The sequence below is a fragment of the Pelmatolapia mariae genome, linkage group LG7 (assembly GCF_036321145.2).
Source record: "Pelmatolapia mariae isolate MD_Pm_ZW linkage group LG7, Pm_UMD_F_2, whole genome shotgun sequence".
Taxonomy (NCBI): Eukaryota; Metazoa; Chordata; class Actinopteri; order Cichliformes; family Cichlidae; genus Pelmatolapia; species Pelmatolapia mariae.
In genome coordinates, this window is record NC_086233.1 from 40,562,774 (window position 1) to 40,587,053 (window position 24,280).

At 39.0% G+C, this 24,280-nt stretch overlaps 1 protein-coding gene across 3 annotated transcripts in view; it reads right to left on the bottom strand.

The window, feature by feature from the left end:
• LOC134631108 (suppressor of tumorigenicity 7 protein homolog) overlaps window positions 1–24,280 on the bottom strand; it is a 63,539-nt gene that overhangs the window by 17,936 nt on the left and 21,323 nt on the right. Inside the window, exon 2 of one of the 3 annotated variants that reach the window (XM_063479096.1) lies at window positions 22,704–22,739. The exons of 1 other annotated variant lie outside the window; for it this stretch is intronic. In XM_063479096.1, the coding sequence (XP_063335166.1) occupies window positions 22,704–22,725 (22 nt within the window). In that variant the 5' untranslated portion in view covers window positions 22,726–22,739. Of the gene's footprint in view, window positions 1–22,703; window positions 23,325–24,280 lie in introns of those variants that run through there. One more of the 3 variants, XM_063479097.1, reaches the window with a different exon arrangement.

The window sequence follows — 24,280 nt, forward strand, 5'->3', positions numbered from 1 at the left end:
TATAGTCTATGTTACGTTATAATTATACTTGTGGAGCCGCAAGTTTGCCTCTCTTTCGTCCATTTTTGTCTCTACGCTGCGTTACTGGGCCTCGCCTCTCCTTCACTGAACACAACTCCCCCTCCTCCCCCATAGCTTCACCTGCAGGCAACGACAAGATGAACACGGCAAATCTCCGTTAACGAGTTACCGCGGATCGCCCCGTGCGTGGGGCTGGACGGCGTCAACGTGTTAGCGAGCTAACCGCGCTAACGAGCTAAAATCCTTTCATTTTCTCATAAATCGACAGTGCACCTTATGTATGAATTCTGGTTGTGCTTACTGACCGCAAACCGTTTTTATGTGGTACACGGCGCTCAGCAATCTGTCAAAAAATGTTTTAGTACGACTTTGGTAAGCTACGGAGCCGCACCGCTTGATGGATTGTCGGAGCATTACGGCTACCGTAGTGGAGCCTCGCGGAGTGATACGTACTGTGCGTCAACGTAATATTACCGTATTGTGTGTGTATAAGGACCATAAATGGCACCTGTTCAGAGACATGGTTAGAAAGAGGATTTCAAACTCCAGGCTGTCAGTCACGCAGTAGAACTTGGGAATAGAGCAGCTGTGAAATCTGTCTGTCTTTGTTATTATGCTCAGCGTCTTTTAGTTTACATTTTGACTGCACAATTGTGAGCTTTTTGTTATGCACAAAAACAACATTGTGTTCTTTTATTTATGGAGCATTATTATTTAATAAATGCTGATAATTTATTTTTGAGTAATTTCTTCATGTACATCTACGCTGTATGTTAATAAAAGTGCCTGTGTGACATCTGGGACACAGCTTTGACTAAACTCTATTTTTGTTCTTACCTTATGGCTTTAAAAAACAATATCGAGATATATATCGTATATCGCCATCCAGCTAAAAAATATCGAGATATGAATTTTGGGTCATATCGCCCAGCTCTAAGATGTTGTCTCTTGGGCAAATGGGAGGTCTCACAACTCCGGTGAAACCATCTACCTTCAGTATAAACTTTTCTTTCTGGTGTGTTCTGTGTTAGCTTGTTAGTTTGCAGGTGCTGTCAAGTGTAACCGCAAAAATGGAACCAAATATAGAACCTAAAGGGATAAGCAAGCTGAATTTTAAATTTTAAAGGGTTAGGATTGGTCCACGAAAAACCCCAAGAGTCCTCTGCCTTCTGTTTGCAATTTTGTTCTGAGAACGGGTGTTACAGTACAAAAGCGACAGCTGGTATTGTGAACTGTGACATTTCTACTCACTCATAATCCTTAATTATTTTCACTGGGCCTTCGTTTAGCTCTTCAGGTCATCCACAGGCTAAAACAACCCTTTTAGCTCCAATCCCTTAATAAGCTACCTTGAATTTAAGGCAGCTTCCTTTTTATATGCTGCCCCTCACAAACAAAAGACAAACACGAGGTAGGAGGACCTCCATACTTCAGATGATCATATCAAGTTTCTACACAGACTGTCAGAAACTGAGCAATTACTGTAGACTGAAGCTTGGGCTCCTGGATCTTGGAGAATACTTGTACTGAACTCATTATTTCTGGCCATGTTTAATATGAGCTTCCACCATTGTAATGGTTTATATGTGAAACCAGAGGAAAATAAAAAGGCAAATTTGAGCTGGATCATTGCAAAAATGAACTCAATGGAAAAAAAAAATTGAACTATTTAAGGAAATAACTGCTAACTGGGTGATGCTCACAAAATGGTAGCGAGTTACCACCCCTTAATTAAAAATCTAGCACCTTTAATTAAGGAGCAAAAAAGCCAGAGGCCTCAGCTATGTGTGAAAAAGTTTTTTTGGTTAAAAATTAAATCCAAGAAAAGGAAACAGCACTAGCCTCAAGCCAACATTTCAGACATAAAATAATGATTCACTACAGAGTGGCTGAGGATTGTAGGTAAAGGTAAGTCTTTCCACACAATCAGCTGCTGACTTGCTCTTTGTACAGCCACTCTGCACGCATACTGAAGTTGATGATTAAACAAACATAAATGGTAAATGGCCTGTATTTGTATAGCGCTTTACAGAACAGAATAATAAAAAAAAAAAAAAAAAATCATAATCTCAATTATTCTGTTTGATACTGAGATCATGATTACTCATAGAATCTGGAAAAATTGTGCCCAACTTAATTAAATGACAATCTTTTCTTATTTATTTCCACAAACTTGCATAATGATAAATGATAAATCACTCCCTGCCGCAGCCTGGCAGGGAGTGATCGTGGACTTTAGCTAAAACTAAAGGAAAAGGGCAAAACCCGGGGAATTACTACAAAACAAAAATTATTTAAAGCTCGATCACCATGTTGATTATCTGTAAATAGTTGGTAGAAGTCAAGGCTGTAATTAAACACTGAATGGCAAATTTTCCAATACCATCCTGTTTTCTGGCGACAAAGCAGGACATCTCCCTCGTGCATTTGGTGTAAAGTTTAGAGATTTTATTAGCTGACGTAAACAATGCCATACTGGCAAGGTACTGCATTTTGGTTGGGTTGTCATGTTAATTTCCTGTGAATCACACGGAGAATAAGAAAGGCGGACAAAAGATTCAGAAACCCAGCCTCATTTGCACTCAGAAACACACACGTGCATAAATTAAGTGCAGCTGGACAGCTATTCATTGCAGTGAAGTGGAGGCTCTCATCCCAGCAGAGAAGCTCTTTCAGATAGGTCTATGGAAAAACAGGCTTAGCAGCTGCTGTAAGTCTGCAGTGTCTGGTCTCTCAACCACTGCTGTCTGGCTGGAAAAGCACTCTTCATCCAGCCAATAAATCTAGCCATAACTAATATACAGTGTTAGTATATTCACAATCCAAATGTCACACATTCAAACTCCCAAAACAATTAAAGCTTGACATCAGAATACAACATTTATTTATCCCTGTTTTACATCATTCTGGATTTGGATTTATTGGCTGTCAGAAATGTGAAATGGTTTTTGTTAACTAAAGGGTAGATCTATTTTTAGTTTATAAAAAGTTGGGGAGATTTTGTACAAACAGTAAAAACATATATAGTTCATATTGTCTAAAGGGCTTTAAGTGGCCTAGAAAAGCATTATGTAAATGCTGGTATATTTTGATTTACCAAAGTCTGAAATGATGAGATCAGTGCATTTACAAGTAATCCTAAGTGTGCACTCTGTAAGGGAGCAGATAAGAGTCAGAGTCCACAACCACCTGCTGTTTAACCTTTTAGTTTGTGAGGGGCGGCGAATCACAAGAAGTTCACTTAAAGGGAAAGGTGCTGAAACAACTTATTTCAGACAGAGGATGACCTGAGGGTTATAAGAAGCTGCTGTAGTCAAGTCAAAGAACAAAAAGCTGAGATAGAAAAGAGCTTTTACTCCTCAGAAAATGTAAGAGTTATTGTGACACGTTGTTTAAAAGTCGACCACTGATTTTAGCTAGCCAGACTCACATTACCTGTTTTAACAGCTATTTAATTTGATCTGCAGAACAAGGTTCTCTCATTTACATCGCTCTGCGACTAACTACAATTATGAAGCTTGACTGAAATCATGCTTAGTTCACCAGTCCATGCGCTCCACGTCATGCTGTGAGTAAGCGCTACATTATTCCAAATTCATCTACTGTACAATATAAAGCGCCTTGAGGCGACTTTTGTTGTGATTTGGCGCTATATAAATAAAATTGAATTGAATTGAATGTTACTGAATTGAATTTACAATGAAAAATGGCTTTGAGAACCTACCATGTTTGACAAACTTTATTAATCATCAAAATCCTGCATACTTAAACTAATGGCTCAATCTAACTTCAGTGTGAGGAGACAATTCTTCCTCACACTAATTTTATTTCTGTTACATTGCCATGACCCAACCCGGTGACACTTCATGCTCTAACTGCACTTTCCTTTAGCCTCGTTGGCTGCTACAATTACTACCAAGAGTTAATACTAGCCAGAAAATAGCGAGAGAGTCGGGTTTGAGAGTAAGAAGATGAATTGGAGGGACAAATTCTATCAGGCAGATTCAGGACTAAATGTCACTGGAGACAACAAGAGATGTGACCTTTACTGAAGAGGGGGGACAGTCGGCAGACTGCTGGCCTGACTTGAATGATAAAAGACATGACGTGAGACACACGTGAACACGCCTATTCAGACATACACACAGTCTTCTATCTCATATACGCACATACACAATGTGTGTCCATCAGTTACAAGAAAAGAAAGAGTAAGTAAGACGTCAGTTAATTTGTGTTTTAAATAAAAATCACTGATCCTTTTAGAAGGATGATAATAAAGAACCACTTCCAAATGGTCAAATACATTATAAGCCTCTAAGTCTGATGAGCACTGTTCATCAAAGTGCAGCTTTTGCAGCACCTTAATCTCATGCAAATATTTTTGTTCTCTCCATAGTGGTTTGTCTGTAGCCAAACAAGTTACTATTTATTTAAGTAAATGAAATGTTTCATTTTTTTAATTGATCCAGATGCAGGAAGTAGGAGGTATTACGTCTCAGATCACCTTTACTTTCTGTGCTCCAAGTGAAGACCTATAAAAATCATAATGTACACTACACAATCTGATCATGACATCAATAAGGAAATTGATTCAGATCGGTGCATGCAATCTTATCAATATTCTGTCCTTTTAAAATACTTTCAGAACAGCATGGCTGACCCCTGTGTCGACAGATCGCTCTAATCCCACTCTGATTCTTTGAGTAATGCATTTATTTATGACATACAACATACACTGAATTTTAATTTCAATAATATCTTTTCTTCCAATAATTTTTAAAACAATATCAAGATAAAACTGTCATGTTTTTAATGTATTTTTGTGTACAAAGCTCTCAAGTTGTCTTCTCTTATCTTTGCATCATAAATCAAGAACTCCTATTTCCTCTACAATGCTGGCTCTTTTCTCAAAGATGCAATTTAGTTCAGCTGGATGACAAAAAGAACCTTTGGTCAACAAAAATACTCCAGTAAAAGTTGAAGTACTGAAGCAACTTCTTTACTCAAGTAAAAGTGAAAACATACAGGATTTACACAACTGAATTTAACAAGACGTTTTGTAAGCCGTCCTGGCTGATGTCCATCCCCTACACTGACACTATACTGTTTATACTGTCTGTTTATACTAGACAGTATACAGTTGGTATAAAGGTGGAATTCAGTGAATGAGTCTAAGCATCATCAGCTTAAATTCAAGTTCATTTCTGCTACACTTGACATAGCCTAGCATTTTTATTTTATTTTATTTAACCTTTATTTAACCAGGAATGTCCCATTGAGATTAAAAACCTCTTTTTCAAGGGAGTCCTGGCCAAGAGGCAGCACATTTCCAAATGCATAACCATGAGGATCACACCCACTGTGCATCAGTCCAAGACAATGCTTCAAACTCACCACAGTATGACAAGCTGTGCAATCCAGCACTAAACTACCCAGTAGTTTTGACATTTGAGTAACACAGTTAGTATAGCTTACTTTGTTTGCAGGACATTTCACAATATTGAAAATACATCATTTATCAAAACACATCATATAAACTTCACTGTGCAGTCCTTACCTTTAAATCGAACCTTGCTTCTTACTCCCCTGTCCTGTCTGACTTCTTACATCGTTTGTCTTTGTGACTAAAGTTAGCTTGAATTCTTTTCTCTCCCTGAAACATACAGCTCCGCACCTTCACACAACACAGTGTGCAACAAGCTTTGTTGAGCTGATTGAAATGTTAACTTAAAAAAGCACTATTTAGGTTCTGAAGTACTTAAACCACAACTGAAGTACTTAACCCCCCCCCCATTTATAGTGAATATAAATGCTATAAATGACTCCACTGAACCTAGAGTAACGAGCCTGTTTGTAGGTGCAAGTAGAAAATAATTTTTAATATGTAGAAATAGAAAGTACAGCTTTTTGTGTAAAAATGTAGGGAGTAAAAGTAAAAAGTTATTTGTGGTATAACAAGTAAAGAACAGATACCTGAAAAATTCTACATAAATGCAATAGCATTGTATTTGTACTCTGGTCAAAAAGATCTGAAATCACCAGCTATTTCATCAGGTACACCTTGCTAATATTAGATGGACACCCCTTTTTGTAAATGAATAAAGAAGTGGCAAGTTTCTTGGGGACATGCTTTACTGCTCACATATGGAGCTGAACTGTATCCTACGAGTTTCTTCTTTCATGTTGTTGAACTGCTGAGTACATTTAAAACATTTAAAGAGCTTGGAAGGGGTTAAGACGCACAAATGCATATTGGATTAGCACTGGGAATAAAAAAGCAATACAGACACATTTTCAGATAGTTTAGTTGACTTAATCTAAAAACAGAGCTGTAACTTTCAGCACTGGGAATAGGTTGCTGTAACAGGGTGATGGCTGTGCTTAAAGACGTGCATTAATCTAATGTTTTCTTGTAAGAAGCAGTTTGCGGGTGGCATGAGACAAAGCTGGAGGGTCTTGGAGGCTGCCTGCATCCCAATGTATGTTGTAAGTCACTGCAGCTCAGCTGTTCATGCTTGAAATGCTAGTTGGCAGTGCTGATTAGGGAGGGCCTCATAGCCTGGCTCATATTGCAGGCCCTTGCTGATTGGGAAGGAGAGCCTGTCTTGGTCCGACTACCTCTGCTGACCTTTGACTAAAATGGACATCTCTCACCGCAGCAAAAGTGAATGTGTAACGGGGTCCATGGTTTTGAGATTTTGGCTTTACTTTCGTGTAAATGTGCAGGGTTGACTATATGTCTTTAATGCAGAAAAAAAAAAATTCCAGGCTATATGAATAGCTCAGAGCTTATTTAGTGTTATTTCTAACAAGGCTCTGTTACTTATTGCCAAGAGAAATGTTCACAGTAGCTACCATTTGTGCATACATGTTAGATTATTATCAGCACTGAAAAATTAATGATCTTCAAACTTAAGAACTGTGTTAACCGAGGACAGAGACAGTTAAAGTAACTCATTTAAACATACGAGGAATCTATTTTGGGTATCTATGGAAACAGTTGAAACAAAGAACATAGAGCCAAACTGGTACTTTTCCCTTGCGCGGAAAAAAAAAAGATCTAACAACTAAGTCTCTATTAATCAGAAGACAGACTGTATCCATATTTGTATTGTACAACACTCAACATCCAAACATAAATACAGAACCCGTTCCAGGACAAAAACTGATAGTCTTCTGCAATTAAGGTGCCACTTAAACACAGCAGCCCAAAAATATTCATCTAATTTACAAGTGTGTAATCATAATATCAAAAAAGCCAATAATTTTAAATCAGAGAAAGCATAATTTACATGAAGACTAGAAAGTAAAACAATAAAAACTTCCAGAGAGATGCCAGCAGAAAATCTGCTTTTTAAGTGTCTTTTTAAGCACCTAGAAGATCATTGTTTTACAAGATTTGTTATCTTCATTTAAAAAAAAAAATTAAAATAAAATGCAACATACTAAACTGCTTTGGGGAGGCCTTAAATGCATTGGCATTAACATTGCGTTCCGTTCATGTCAATAAAGCAACTGGAAAAAAGGAGAATAACTGATGGACAAGGCAATTGCTGTTGTAATCTTACAACAACTGGGATTTTGTGCAGGAGCTTTGTAGATGCTGATACAATCAAAATAACCTTTCTTCCCCATTTAAAATAATTTTTTTTAATATCATTAGAGAATAAAAGCAAAACATGAAAAACAAGCACAGGTGGCTTAAAGAAAAAACACACAAAAGCAAAAAAACAAAAAACAAACAAGGCTTATTAAACCCTCCACAACAGGCCACTTTGTAAACACAGATATCAGCAACAGATCGCATATTCCTAACACACAAGCACACACAGATACACAACTAAAACATAACACACACACACACACAAAATCAGCAGGCCTTCGCCCACGCGCTGAGCAAACAGTCCACTTCATGAATATCAATACGAAATGTACAGGACCACCTGCTATACAATATAAAGGCCATGTGCAAAGAAAAAGATCAGAAACACGGCTGCCATACAGTTCCTGACTACACATAGCCCGTCAGCTGCACACCAAATAAAGCAGCACCAGATAACTTACCCTCCATTCCACTGACATATCCACTGGAGCCACCAGCACACTAACATTTGCTACTTCAAAAAAGTAAAAAAAATATATATATTTTTGGTTAAACCTGATGTTTTGTTGCTCTTTCAAAAAGAAAAGGGAAAAAAAACAAAGCCTTTGGGAGTCCATATAAATACCCACATCTAATCAGAAGCTAGTCATCTTTCATAGAGCACATTTATTAGTGAGGGCTCTGGTTTGGTCACGTTTTCTTGATTGGGGCCCGTCTTTGAATGACAGCAGGGCAACACAGTTGTGAGCCAGTTCTGTCCTCCTCTTCCTCTAGTAAACCAGCAGAATAAGTACAAAGGGGAGTCTGAAGATGCCAGTCCAGCCAATCAATAACATGGATTTTAATAAAGGGAGGTTTGCTCCTTAGTCTCCTCCTGCAGAGGTAACCATGACAACCCCAAATGACCCTACAGGAAAATGGATGAAGCAGTCTTTTAGAGATACGGAAGACCCTTCAAATCTGTTATTAATACAAAAGAAATTATTATTTTCTGTTAACCAGGGACACTTTAATTAATACAAATTAATTTAAGCAGCAGCCTCTTTGACACACACACACACACACACACACACACACACATACACACACACTTATACCCTTTTACTTTTAGCCTCAGCCAAGTATCATGCCATTCATCAAAATGGCCACTGACCCATTTCAATGGAGAAAACTCAGGTTTAAATATTTTTGTCCCCACAAAGCTGTTGAGGGGATGGTTTAACATTATCATCAGCTCACGTCAGAGGCATAATTTCTCACTTGATCAATTTATTAGATTCAATAACATTCGGGTCATGAGGCACTTCCTTCCTTTCTTTTTTCAGCCTGTTGAAACACTAGAGTGATGATGTGGAAAGCAATGGAAAATTAAAAGGCTGACAAGATTAGCTGCAATATCACGTTTATGGTTGAACAAGATGATGACAAATGCAGCGATTTCCTCTACAAGATGCTGCTGAGCCAATTCAATTATTACTGTGCTTCCTTGAGGATCCACAGAGAGGAATGATTAAAAAAAACAAAACAAAAACAAAAGATAGCAACCTTCGCCAATGATTTAGTAACGCACTGCTCCTTTACAAAACACGAGCAACAAACACTACTAAGCGTAATGGCGTAATGAGAGCCCGATTAATAGTAAATGGACTAGTACTTGTACAACGCCTTTCCACTCAATTTTGAGCACTTAAAGTGCTTTCACTACAAGTCTCATTTACCCAGTCACATACATTCATACAGTGCTTTTATATATACACACCTAAGCATTTTCATGTAATATTCACACACACTCACATGGATGAATCGGATGGCCGTATAGCTTATGGCCATACTACCCTGATGATAAAGAGGATGGAAATACTCATTTTACCACAATTCTGAGAAAAAAAAAGTTCCACAAAATCCCAAATGTTTGGGAATGACAGCAACTAAGCCATAAAGTGGTAGGCTACATAAAATCACAGAGCAGGGTCAGCGGACGCTGAGGCGCATAGTCCACAGAGGTCACCAACTTTCTTCAGAGTCAATCAGTACAGACCTCCAAACTTTACGTGGCCCTCATGTTATCATGCTTCTCTGTCTGGCAATGCAACGAATGTGTCTGGGTTTGGCGGTTACCATGAGAATGGTACTTATCTGTTTGGTGGGGGGTGAGGGGATTATAGTGTGTGGTTGTTTTTCAGGAGTTGGACTCGGCCCCTTATTTCTAGTGAAAAGAACTCTTAATGCTTCAGGAAAAAATTTTTGGACGATTTCATGCTCCCAACTTTGTTTGTTTGGGAATGGGCCCTTCCTATTTCAACATGGCTGTGCATCAGTGCAAAAAGCAAGGTCCATAAAGAAATGGATGAGGGAGTTTGGTGTGGAAGAACTTCACTGGCCTGCACAGAGTCCTGACCTCAAACTGATAGAACACCTTTGGGACTAAGGACACTGTGAGCCAGGCCTTCGGGTCCAACATCAGTGTCAACCTCAGAAATGCATTTCTCAAAGAATGGTCGAAAATTCCCACACACTCCTAAACTTTGTAGAAAGCCTTTCCAGAAGAGTTGAAGCTGTTATAGCTTCGACTCTGTCAGGGTGGGCTGACATATTATTAAACTCTATGAATTACGTATGAGATTTCACTCAAGTTCATACGTGTGTTCCTACCTAGCTCTGGAAACCCTGGGTTAATTTAGTGAGTTGATAACCAGCTTCTTGTGACCGCTTATCCTGACTGGCAATGTTAAGGTAAGTGAATAGAGATAAGGTAAGTTAAAGGATACCCCGGGTACGTTGTGAGTCTGTTCTTTTAGTGGCACACAACAAAGCTCCACCATGTTTACCTGCCCCTTAAGTGAACTGGTAAATACTCTTCACACAGACTGGTATGAAATACTGTCCATACCATTGTGCTTCAAGCCTTATTCCCATTCAAGCTCATTCTGGTAACCTAAAAATACTTTTCATCAGCAGCCAAGCACACATAATAATTATGGAGGAGGGTGAACACCAAAAACAGTCATGTTATAATGCGTCATCTCACCCACCAACAGCATAGGGACCAGCTTATCTCATTAAATTGACTCTGCTTACACTGAACCTGCTTGGTTTTTGAGGTTAGTTGCATCCTTCGGAGTTCTCTTGGAGTAATTACAGGTGAACGTTATCCAGACAAGCAGGGATTTGAAGGGATAAGAAGCTTTCAATTGGATGATCACCATGGGAATTTGAACGCCAGTACTAACACTGATAGTGTTTGTCAATGTTCAGAATATTTTATGCTTTAAACAATTCAACTCTTAACAACTGCAGAAAAAAATATAACAAAGAAATACATCACCACTTAAAATTAATATCAAGGATACTCTTAAATTATCCACCAACTGTAATTTAAGCCACAAATGCACCAGCAAATACCTATCTTGTGACTCTGGTGGGAATCAAATTTGCTGACATACCAGAGATGAAGGCACTTTAAGCACCAAAGAACATAAAAACAAACATAGTTAAGTACTCAAATAAATTCAGCAATATGCAAAAGAGAGCACGGTGAACATTTTGAGAATAAACTGAAGAGATGCAGAATTACCTCACCGCTACTGGTTCTTGCCAAGTCTGATTATTAAAGCTCAGGATATTCAGCTGTGTTTCTGTTGGCACAGGCTATGCAATGCTGAAGTTATGGATGGCAACAGCAAATGGCCCGGGAGCTGGTCCTGTCTGTTGAATACATTCACAACCAGCCTTAAATCCATATACAGATACTTAGTAATGTGATAAGGTTGGCAACATAACAATAGATGATGTATCTAACAATATCTTGGATTTAGAGAGGACCTTAAAAATATCCAAGAATGTTCTCCGTGTATTTAAAATTTAAAACAAAAAAGAAAAAAAAAGCACAAAAGCAGAAGAGGCAATAACTGTCAGGGAATAGGAAGTTCTGACATTGGAGGGTTAATAGAAGTATTTGCTGTTGTGGAGATTTTCCATAATACTGATTTTCCTTTATTTCTTTGTTTGCCTTGATTTGTCTGCGAATGTACATTTTGTGCAAGGCAGAGAGAGAGAAAAAATAAAGCAGCTATTAAAGCAGCAAGATTAACACTACTGAGGAAGGCCAGCTTCACAAATTGAAAAAAAAAAAAAAAAAAGAATGGCTAAATTTATGCAATTAAATGGGCTTTTTACACAATTTCACGCACCACGTAGTCAAATCGTTTAACAACAGACTGTGGTCATTTAAACTCGTGGCTCACATATATATGTTTCTGACAAAGCATAGAAGTGTTCCAAATGGCAGTTCTATATTCTAATTCGTCACATTGAAATAAAAATGGAAATATGCATGAACAATTATTACTTTGCAAACTTTATTCTTGTCTGCATGTCAATTTAGGTTTTTCATAAATGTTGGGCTCTCCAGGTGTAGTCAACTGGAGACATCTGTGCTGAATATGACCTGGAAGTCCGGAGGTCAAAATGGCGAGACAGAAGACGGCCCCTAGGGAGGTCGAGAACGACCAAGCTAAGATCCTGTGGGACTTCCACATATAGATGGACAAACTGATGATGGCTAACCAACTGGATATAGTGGTGGTGGACAAGCAGAGGGAGACGGCCATAGTGATATATGTAGCTATACCGACTGATGGCAACATCAGGAAGAAGGAACACAAAAAGCTCAACAGAGAAGGCAACAGTGATCCTAGTGGTAATCGGAGCACTCAATGCAGTGACCCCTGAGCAAGGCAAATGGATCCAGCACATCCCAGGAACAACATCGGAGTTCTCTGTCCAGAAAAGCACAGTTCTAGAAACAGCAGATATACTGCGCAGGACCCTCAAGCTCCCAGGCCTCTGGTAGAGGACCCAAGCTTGAAGGATAATCACCGCCTGCAGGGGCGAGAGGGGAATTTTTTTTGTTTTGTTTTGGGGGTTTTTAATAAAAAAGATAACTGGATGTCCGGTCCTAATTTCCCAGTGTGGCCTTTAGAGATACAATTTCTGACACCTCTGGCTTAAGTCTTTAGTATGGGGTCTCTATGGCAGTACTGGATAATCCCTCTTTTGTAGTGCTGGCTGTACAACAGTAGGCAATAGTTTTACCACTGGGCCTTGCACCTATTTAGTAAGGATTTAGGGTCAGAGATCATGATCCAATCAAATACATTAGTGTTGCTTTCATGGTATATAAGACCTTACTGAAAGCCCATTAACTACAATAAGCCTCATTTTTAGCTCTCTTGACTTCCAGCCACTATATGAGCTCAGAAGACCAAAATAGCAGTAGTCAGCAGTTACCACAGAAACCTGATCACTCTGCCGTCTTGCTGTTCTTACGGGGGTTACCACAGCAACAGAGACAGCTGGTTGCCGTCAGAGTGCTTTCATCAAATGGCCATCTTCAGTAAGCACCTTATTCTGCTCTTGGGCACGGACAATAGAACAGCAAATACAATACACAACCTGAAGTTTCCTGAGGTTAAAGGCCATTGGTGGCTCATCACTGCACTGAAAGATCAAGTGACCCTCTCACGCAAACAGCCAAAGCAATATCCAGCTTTAAAAAAAAAAAAAAAAAAAAAAAAAAAAAAGTATTCCAAAATTACCACTGATGAAAGAACATACACTGATGGATTGGTTTGACTAAGGTATGGCCCACAGCAATCCTCCCACAATGAAAACATACCTACATATGCCAGCTGCATTCCCATGAGCTCATCCTTATTAGTAGGGATATTGTTGGCAATTTAACATTAAGCTTCCAAAGAAATGCCATAGACCATGCTGATCAGGGGTTTAAAATCCTACTCAGTGTTTTTGCTGCATGCTGAAAAACACTGCTCCCCCTTAAAAAGCAAAAGACTTAACTACACATGGAACAGTTATCCTCATGTGCTGCATTACACTCCAAAGCCAGGGAAAAAATAAGAAACAACAAAAAATCTGTGATTGTTCTGTTCTATCAGCACAATACTTTTTTAAAAAAATAATGAGACATATGTTTATATGTTGACAATGTTTACTTAAAGCTAATGAATTATGTTCATCAATTACAACTGGCTCAATTATTCACTGTTGTACCCTTCTGTTGGTATAGGATGTCTTAAATGTTAGAAACAAACATTCCAATGAAGAGAGGAAGTAGTGAGATTTGAAACACAAAACACATTTGCTGTTTTGTAATGTACCAGTCGCTGGCAATTGCCAGGGTGCCAAGCAGACTCTCACTCTGACAAATATATTTGTTTTGTTCTATCACCAGCCACCCTACAAAAGTACTAGTTCTTCAAATGTCTACACAGAGTCAAATAATCAGTCTTGATCAGGTTATTTGAAACAGCTCTCAGAGTAGAAACTAAACTTAGAAAGTAGACCTAAACTTAGAAAAACACATTAAGACATTAACAAAATCAGCTTATTTTGTTAGGTTGCCGGTTCGAGCCCTGGCTCAGACAGTCTTGGTCGTTGTGTCCTTGGGCAAGACACTTCACCCGTTGCCTACTGGTGGTGGTCAGAGGGCCCGGTGGCGCCAGTGTTCGGCAGCCTCGCCTCTGTCAGTGCGCCCCAGGGTGGCTGTGGCTACAATGTAGCTTACCATCACCAGTGTGTGAATGTGTGTGTGAATGACTGGATATGTAAAGCGCTTTGGGGTCCTTAGGGACTAGAAAAGCGCTATATAAATACAGGCCATACCATATCTTACTATCACCTCAAGAATATTTCAAGGACAAAAGATCTGATGTCTCAACAGGACCTGGAAAAACTAGTCCATGCATTCATCTTTAGCAGGCTTGATTACTGTAACAGCATCTTTACAGGTCTACCTAAAAAAAATCCGTCAGACAACTACAGCTCATTCAGAACTCTGCTGCTCGAGTCCTCACTAAGACCAAAAAAGTGGACCACATCAGTCCAGCTCTGAGGTCTTTACACTGGCTGCCTGTCCGTCAGAGGATAGACTTTAAAGTTCTGATGCGGTCTATAAAGCTCTGAATGGTTTAGGACTAGAGCTGGGCGATATAAGATTTTTTCATATCACGATATGTTTTTTTCATTTCAGGCGATAACGATATATATCACGATATAAGCCAAATAACTATATTTGTAAGATTTAAATGTGCCGTTGCTCACAAGTAAAATGTGAAATAATCTGCAGCTTGTTTTGATTTAAATATTTATTTCCCATAATAAGTTCAACAGGGTAGATGTACTTAAGGAACGTGAGACTTCAGTTTCAGATAAATAAAGGCAAATATTGCAAACTACGCAAAAGGCAGCCGCTAAAGCGTTTAAGTTTCAAAATAGAACAAACAAAACAGACTACTAAATTGTCAATTCCACTTAGAAACAAAATTTTAATTCTAAAAATAAATCTTAGTTTGTTTTACAGAAGAACAGACAAAATTGACTAACTTTTGTCAATATCAAATAAACTGAGAACTAAAAGGAAATTCTCAATCTCTGCTTGTTGTATAGCTTAGCTTTTCAAACAGTTTTAACAGTGACTTTAGTCTGACAAAAGCCGAATGACGAATTAGTGCTTTCAGTCAGAGATTGAGCATGCACCGGTTTATTGTATTTCCAGACTTGCTTTCGGCACAATTTACAGTGCGCGCTACTCTGTTTTTTGTCAGACTTGAAATAGCCGAAATACCTTCACACTACAGAACTTCTATGGCCCTTCCGTTCGACAATCTCTCCGAAATTGGAACCATCATCGGTTTTTTCTTCGGTAACCTTCGCTCACGCTCTCGGTTGATTTTTCTCTAGTCGGCAAACTCATTTCCTCCATTACCTGGGCAGCCCGGCTGCAAAAACAAATACACATGTGCGCCTTGGCACTTGTGCTGTACGTAACAAGTCACGTGGCGTGACGCTGCGGCTGTGATTGGTTCGGCTCTGCGCTACTTAATTTGGATTGGCTGTTCTTTTTTTTCTTTTTTCTTTTTTAAAGAGGACACGAGAGATGAGGCCTATCGCAATAGTTTAATTTTTCTATCGAGAAAAAGTTATTTCGCAATACATATCGTTATCGTTCTATCGCCCAGCTCTATTTAGGACCAAAATACATCAGTGACCTCCTGACCCAGTATGAACCTTCCAGATCCCTCAGGTCATCTGGATCCGGTCTTTTATCAGTTCCCAGAGTCAGAACCAGACACGGAGAAGCTGCATTCAGCTTTTATGCTCCTTATATATGGAACAAACTCCCAGAAAGCCTCAGATCAGCTGAAACACTCAGTTTATTTAAATCCAGGTTGAAGACTCACCTATTCTCAGCTGCATTTGAATAAAGCACCAAATCCGCACTTTTAAGCTTAAATTTCAAAACTTACATTTTAACTACTGATTCTGTTCTGATTTTATCTACTGTTCTAATTTTATCTACTGTTCTAATTTTTGATTTTATATACTGTTTTGTTTGTTTGTTTGTTTTAATCAATTTTAAATCATGCTTTTTATTTGTTTTTGTTTTTAATGTCTCTGTAAAGCACTTTGAATCACCTTGTTGTTGAATTGTGCTATATAAATAAACTTGCCTTGCCTTGCCTAGAAAATTCTGCTAATTTTCTGGCCCTTGATTTTACTTGGGGGGTAAACTCTCTCACCAATAGAGGATCATTGTTAAAAAGTTTAGTGGCTGCTTCCTGGACTAATCAGTTGGGCGGTTTCCAGGATTTGGGTATAGTGAGGGAAAATCTTCAGAATGCAAAATGAGAGCAAATGCAAAGCTAAATATTCGTGGACTTAATGACACGCTGTCCTGATAGGCTGGTGACGGGCACTGGCCACTTCCTGATGCAAGTCGCACAGGCAAGGCTACACCATTTCTTTTTGTAGGCTAGTGATTAGGTGACGTTGAATGTTATAACATATGGGATAGGGATGGTTTCCCCACTATAAAAATACTGGTGGCCGGCAGTACTATCCCCCAGCCTCCTAGCAAATGGGATTAATTTGAAAATCCGAGGTGATATTCTTCTTGAGTTACTGCATTCATAAGATTTTCAGAAAATTTGATCTCTGACCTTGACCTTGAGGTCGAAGTCACTGAAACTCGTCTGAGATTTTTAGCAGATGGTATGAATTTCAAAAATGCTACATGGTCTTGTTCCCGAGTTATTGCCTCTACATACTTGGGTGTCCATGGTGTCCACGCTGTCCGCCCAACAGGATGACAACAATACTCCATCAGCGTTTTATATGGCTGAGGGGTAAAAAAAAAAAAAAAGAAGAAGAAAGAAAAAAAAAAAAAGAAAAGAAAAAGAAAGAAAGAAGCTATTTCCAGAGTCCATAACAAACATAGGATTATGTCTGGGTGGATAGCGCTACATAAAACAAAGGATCGACGCTCCATTGACAATGTGACCCAAATTATTACTGACAAGTACATAAACATAGAGAAGATTCATATACATGGCTGCTTGCTCTGCAAAGCTTATAGCTGTCAGCTGGGCTACTTGCCTAAAAGAACAGTTACAAGTCATTATTACTATACAGAAGTTGGTGGGAGGAGAGATACAACCAGTGCAGAAAGAGACTCAGAAGCTAAAGTCAGTGCAGAACAGGAAATCAAACTGTTAAAATTACATTAATAAATATTTTGTGAATATAAAGTAACTTAGAAAAGACAAAAGCAGAAGTCTCACACTGTCTGCTGGCTTTTCATTCATACAAGTAAAAGTAAAGTATCCGTATCTTAATAGATGGGTTACTATGCTATTTAAATTGCTGCACAGGCCTGTCCTCAGATGTCTTGACTGACAGAGAGCCAGTGTACTTCATTAATATCCACTGATGGATGCAGGAGCAGTCATGAGGGAAGCTATTATGTTTCTGCGACACCACATTGTTGAAATGTCTCTGTTTTCTAGTCAAACAACAGAAATACTCCAACAGATTTTACTTCTTGGTATCATAACTTCTTGATCCCAAATGTATCTGAAGCCCAGGTGATGATTATTGATTTCAGGCAAAGCAGGCATGTGGCCAAAGAGTGCATTATGCATTATGAAGGGGTGGAAATGGTTACACAGCACAAATATTTTGGTAGAGATTTTAATGATTAGCTTCAATTTTATAGAAACACTGAGGTATTTGTGAAGTGGTAGCAACACAAAATTCACATTTTCCCTTCATGCCAGTCTTTTATCAGTGTTTTACACAGATGCTCATGTGTTTGTCCTTTATCTGCTGGTTTCACAGCCTTCCTTTAAAAGATAAAAACTGTCTGAACAGCACTTTTAAAGAAGTACTGGTTTGAAACCAGCAAATCCTCCAGAAAGCAGTATTTTGGCATTTTGTGGTCATCTATTTGAGGGTGAAATTATTAAGCTGGCATCAGTGTGTCCTTAATAAATTTAAAAAAAATGCTCATTCCTTCTGCAATTCAGCTACCATAACACTTCAAGCCATTTTCCCCCCCATTTGTTTTTTAATTCAATTAACCTGGGAGAAAATCTTTGCAGGCTTAATATGTTCTTACAGTTAGCATTGCATGTACGCTACTTATGCGAGACACAAGGTAACGCTACAAATGGTCGAAACGTAGGAAAAGACATATCTGAGCATCTGGACAAAAAAAAAAAATATCATCAAGGGGGAAAAAGTTATCTATACTGTATCATAGTTCCTTATAAGCATCTCCTACATCTACATGTTTGCTTGTTTTTTTTGTTACATTCACTGTAATATTGACCAAAAGAATGCCCAAATCACTCTTCTGCACACTCCGTAATGGAGTGAACACTCTTTTGAAAAGGACCCAGAGTCTCTCATCTACATCAACACAAGACAGCCAGTGTTAGTTTATCTACACTCCTGTTTCCAACAGTTTGTTCCTGACATACCGTCACAGTGACATACCAGAAATGTCACTGTGAAAGCTAGCTATGATTGGTGTAGTCTGTCAGCTGTCTCTCCAAGTCAGTGATGATGAGCACAATACTCCATATGGACATCCATGGAGATTAAAAAAAAGTTGTAAACAAGAATCACTGTTTGTCCATGGTTTCTGTGTCCACAGCAAAGTAAGTCTCAAGACATTTACTTCCTACTTCTTAAATCCAGGGACTATTAAAGTAATAATAACGCCAATAGAAACAGTCCTATGCCACTGTTGGTTTCTTCGAGTTCACATCCATGATAAGATCATCATGTCCTCCTAAGACAGTTTAACACATACAATAATTAGTCTCAAGGCTACTGAACGAAGTGATACAATCTAGAAAGCTGTACGTACTGACCTCAATTCTGATCAAGTATAGACTGACTGTAGAACTACTGAACCACTTCCTCACAGCACCCTACAACAAACAGGCCAAAACGAGAGCAAAAAAGGAAGGCAGAACATAGTTACCATTACCTAAAACCTACTTTGCTGAAAAGAAGGGGACAGGAAGGTAACAGCTATTGAGGTCAAATGTATGTACAAATGAGTCCCATCTGTGTGTGTGTGTGGGTTTGTGTCTGTGACACAAGGTACTGTTCACAGAAGTGTGCAAAGTAGTTGATATTTGCGGGTCCATAAGGTTAGAAATCCAGGTGGATGTTGAAAACTGAGAGGAATTGCCGGTATATTTCAACACTTCCATAACACCTTTGGGAAAATTTAATTCATGATATAAAAATATTAGTCTGGTTTAACAGACTTCTGCTGCATTAGCACATATTTTATCTATATTTGTTCACCTGTTATAAAGTCACATTTCCTTTTGCTCAACTGTAAAAATAAATAAATAAATAAAAGAAAATTGTTGAATAAGCAGATACAGAAAAATTACAGCTGTCACATCCATATACTATCCTACATGTACTGCCAAATTAGTTCTACTTTATATAACAAGAATCAATAAATATGGTGCACATTTATTTTATCTTTTGCTGTACTGAAGAGGACAAACATGCTGGAAGTGATTTCCCAGGCTTTTCTCTCCTGCTACCATCTGTCCTTATTAGAAAGGGAGAACAGATTTTAGAGCCAGAAAGCAATTCGGCACATTTCCCACCAAACCTGAACACCGACCTACAATGTCAATGCTGCACAGAGCTCAAAATAGACTAGTCACTCTAACTGCGATGTCTCAAAATATAGCTCATTTTAAAACAGTAAAACACTGCAAAAAAACAAAAACAAAAAAAGGATAAAGCCATTTACATTTGAGCTCTAAATTAGGATTATCTAGAGAAAGGTAAAAGTTTCAGAAGAAGTTTTTGTTCCTCTTACCTTCTACACCTACTTGAGAGGAGATGATCTTCTGAACAATACGCAAATCAGACACCCCTGAGTTCTTTCTCAGTGCCACACAGTCTGCTGCGAAAGCTTAACAGGACTTGACAAGCCTTTGTCAAGTCCATGTGTCTACAGTAGATAGCTAGCTTATGATTTGAAACCGTTACCAAAGATGAACACAAGGAAACGAAAGCTTCATCTAACCCCAAAAATAAGAGATAAAGTAAGATATTTCATGTATTGCAGGACGGTTTCCTATAATAAATGATCTTATACAAAGGATTTCCAGAGACGATTTTAGTGTTTCGAATAAACACTAAAAATTGCCATGGTTTGTTTCCTGTTGCAGTGTTTGTTGGACCCAAGCCGTTTCCACAACAAAGCTATTTAAAAGGAAATAGCCTATAAAAATGGGTCCCGTTTAACCATGTCAACAAACACTGTTGAGTTTATTACTTAAACCTAAAGAGCTGAATGAACGTTGTGTTTTTGTAGTCTGTCTGTGCTTATTGTCAGGAAACACTCAAGAAGTCACAAATGACTTCCTACAAAGATGTGCGGAAAGAAGAATTTCCACATCCAACATTAAATATACATTCTGTTGGTGAGAGTATTGTTCAAACAAGAATTAGTGGGATTGGCCAAATTTTGCATGATAGTACTTCCAGTTTAATTTGCCAGGTGGCCGAGTATGATGACCACAAGGAAAGCACAACAGTTTGTAAATGTGTTTGTTCAAGGCATGCTTACGATCGCGAGCTCTGACTTGTAATTTTAAAAACGTCAGTCAAATAAGTGTACATCCTTTCATAAAGAAATGCAAACACTGTGCTCACGATCTCCTATAATCATATCCTGTGAACTGATCAGAACTATACTCATACTTGACCTCCTCTCGTCTGTGTTATGGATTTGCTGTAGATTTAATGCAGCATTATGTCCTTTGAGTTACTGTTTAATAACAAACAAACAAACAAACAAAAACAAAAAACCCACGCAGTAATGCTTTACTAACCGACCTGTATCAAACTGCAGACATGACAAAATGGAAAGACTGGCAGGCCTGTGTCAAAATGGGACAGAACTCAGAATAGTGGGCAGCGAGGAGAAGCTGCCAAATAAAGGTCACAGGTACCATCTCTGCTACAGCCAAGTAGAATTGTGTCCATAAACAACTGTGCATCTGATATAAAATTATTACATCTAATGAAAAGGTAATGAAGCACAGAAATACAAATTACTATCTAAAGCGAGAGTTAGCTAAAACACCATTTAATTTGAAATCAGACAGTACTACTGCACTACAGGGCTTTTTCCTGGATGGAAATGCACCATCAGGAGTTGACTATGCACAAAAGCATGACTGGTCTGTATATCTTTAAAGCAATGACTAGAGTGTTATCTTATTTATTAACTTTTTTCCCTCCACTGGAAAATAAGTGTATTTTCCATTTTCATAACCCCATTTTGGATGCACCACTTACTTCCTCAGAGGATTGTTGCCAGTTAAAGACGTACTGCCATTGTAACCTGGAGTCATTTCAGATGAACCAAGCACTGATAGTCATGTGTGTATTATTTATTTAAGTGGAAATGCAGATGTTGGAGTACGCAAGATGTCTATGCTTGCATGCTCTAACATTTGCATTAATATGTTTCCTTGGAAATGGCATGCATGTTCAAAGGCAGGTCAGACATGTTAAGCATCTAAGCACACTTTAAACTATTAGCAGGAGTTGTATATTTTATACAAGTTTCATCTAAGTTGTTATTGCTTCTTTTCTGATTTATAAAATGACTGCCTGCAATTGTAAATCTAAAGATCTCCACTTTTAATTTCTTTAAAAGCTAAATAAATAAAACTCCACCAACAACAACATTAAGCCATTACAAGATATTGCACAGTGTCATCCAATCAGCTGCACATTTCATAAACAAAGATTAGGCTCTACTGTTTGGCTCCTAAACCACTCCTGGTGCAATTGCCGGTGTGCATGCTAGCTATGATCCCACATCAAAACAACAAGTTAGTTTTAGCCTCGACTGTGCAATCAAGACAGGATCAATGACATAAGCTCAGGCCTTCTGAAAACAATGAGCAGGTAGTAGAGTGAGCCATCACAGTATTGATCTAAGCAAAAAGGATTCTTGTAATGGGAGAAACAAGTACACTGGCTCACCTTAACGTCAACACTAGTAACACTTCAGAGGGAGGTGAGGGGCTGATTGGTATCCAAAGACACATGTGCATACATATAGAAGAGCAGTGTGCTATGCTTGATTCAGTAGCATTTAAGACAGGAAATGCTAAGCTCACACCTCGCAGCGATCTGACTGAGCCGTAAGAAAGAAGCAGAGTGCAGACTGATGCTTCTGGAGACGATGCAATTCTGGTCAAAGCATCCATCTTCCGACATGCTCACTCACATAAACATGCACAAGAACACATGTTCATTCAAAGAGCAAGCTATTACTATGAAGAGGACAGAAAATGCATAGAGACGGGAGGTCATTTTTTTGTGGTAATTTGAAATGCACACACAGTAAGGCTCAGAGAGAATACAGGGTAGGCGGTTAAGTCAGCATGTCCAGCTAGCTTGTAGTGCCGACCCTCTGTGCTAAAATGGTAGATCCCAGATTTCTCCCCATGCAATCTGCCACCAGCAACCATGGAGGCAAAACAGGAAGAAGACAAGAGAGGAGAGGGAGATGAGGAAAGATGGAACGCAACAGAAGAGGAAAGCTAGCATATTCCCTTTCCTCCTCATCCTCAGATAAAACACACACACAAGAATCTAAAAGGTCCATAAACAAAGACAAACACAGGGCAGACGGAAGGATGGTGATGGTACTTACATGAGGACTCAGTGCCGAACATGGCTGGGCCGGGAGCTGTGATGGAGAGAGAGGAGGAGGAGGAGAAGGAGGAAAGAGAGGAGAGAGAAAGGGGAGGGTGAGAGAGAAAGAGAGAGAAGGGAGGTTGATGAGCAGGCAGCTACACAGCGGGGGTCATCAAAGCAACACAATGCAGCCAGCCGGCCGTCGCTGCCTCCCAGACAGCCAGATGCCCCAGCTCCGCTATCCGTTGCTGCTTTAAAAGCCCTCCTCCAAACACACACAAAGACACACAGCTAGTGCAGCTGCCAAAAAAAGGAGGCTTTTGGAGGATTAAATCAAGTACTAAATAAACATAAAATAAAAACTGGCAGAAATCCTTCACAGCCGCAGCAAATCCAGACACGGAGAAGTGGTTGTGGCTAGCTACTGCATCTCTGCTTTTCTGCAGTCTATATCCTCCTCCTCCTTATCCTCTCCATCACTCTCTCACTTCTCATTCCACTGTACGATTTACTAATGAAGAGAGAGACCGTGAGATTGTGGGGGAGAGGGAGAGTCTTTCCTGGGGAGAGGAGAGCTAAAAGGAGGGAGTGAAAAAAGAAAATCTGGCAAGGAAGCTCCTGCCACTGTTACTGCAGCCGTTGTAAGACAATAGCTATGCAAACAGAGAGTGACGTCAGGACAGAGGAGGGAGAGAGAGAAAGCTGTCAAAGACTGACTGACAACTACTGCTAGATGGAGAGAGGAAAGGAGGAAAGGAGGAGAAGGGGTGGGGGGGGGGGGAGAAAGAAGGAGAAACACAAGCAGACTGGATGGAATAAAAGAGCAGATGAGAAAAAGATAACAGAGGAAAATATGAGAATGGACGAGAAACGGGAAAGCAAGGGGGAAGCATATTTAGATGATAAAAAAAGGGAAAGAGAGAAAAGGCAGAGGTAGGGCTACAGATACAAACAGGACACACACACACACACACACACACACACACACAATGAAGCAGCGAAGGGGGCAGGGGGCTTTCATCTGTTAGTTCGACAAATTGAAACAAGTATGAAGCAGAGCATTGGAGACTACTGTTTATTTACTTGCTATTGACACACATACACACACGCACGCACACACGGCCATCAGCGAGCCAGAACAAAAATGTTCTGCCATAATCACAACATCATCAATCTAACTTGCACAGAAGACTTTAAAATTAAATCGCAATATTATCAATAATGTGAATTATTTTAGCAATAATAATAACAATAATAATAGCAACAACAACACACAGTAGATAGTTATGTAAGATTACAATTAAACAGAGCAACTGCGAGTGGAAATTATATAGAAGACAGAAAGAAACTTAATAGTAGTGTTACTCACCTGCTGTCATGAGACTGCTGTACAGTGGCATAAATATTGGTGTTTGCTCTGTTTGACAGTTATAGGTAAGCACGTATCTAAAGCACAATAAAAATTAATTAAAAAATTAAAATAAACAAAAACCTGCAATGTACCAAGAAACCGTTTGGTCAGTGTATTCAGGACACCATGATCTAAATGATTCAATTTTTTCCCGCCTCTTTTAGGACACACATATACCCTGA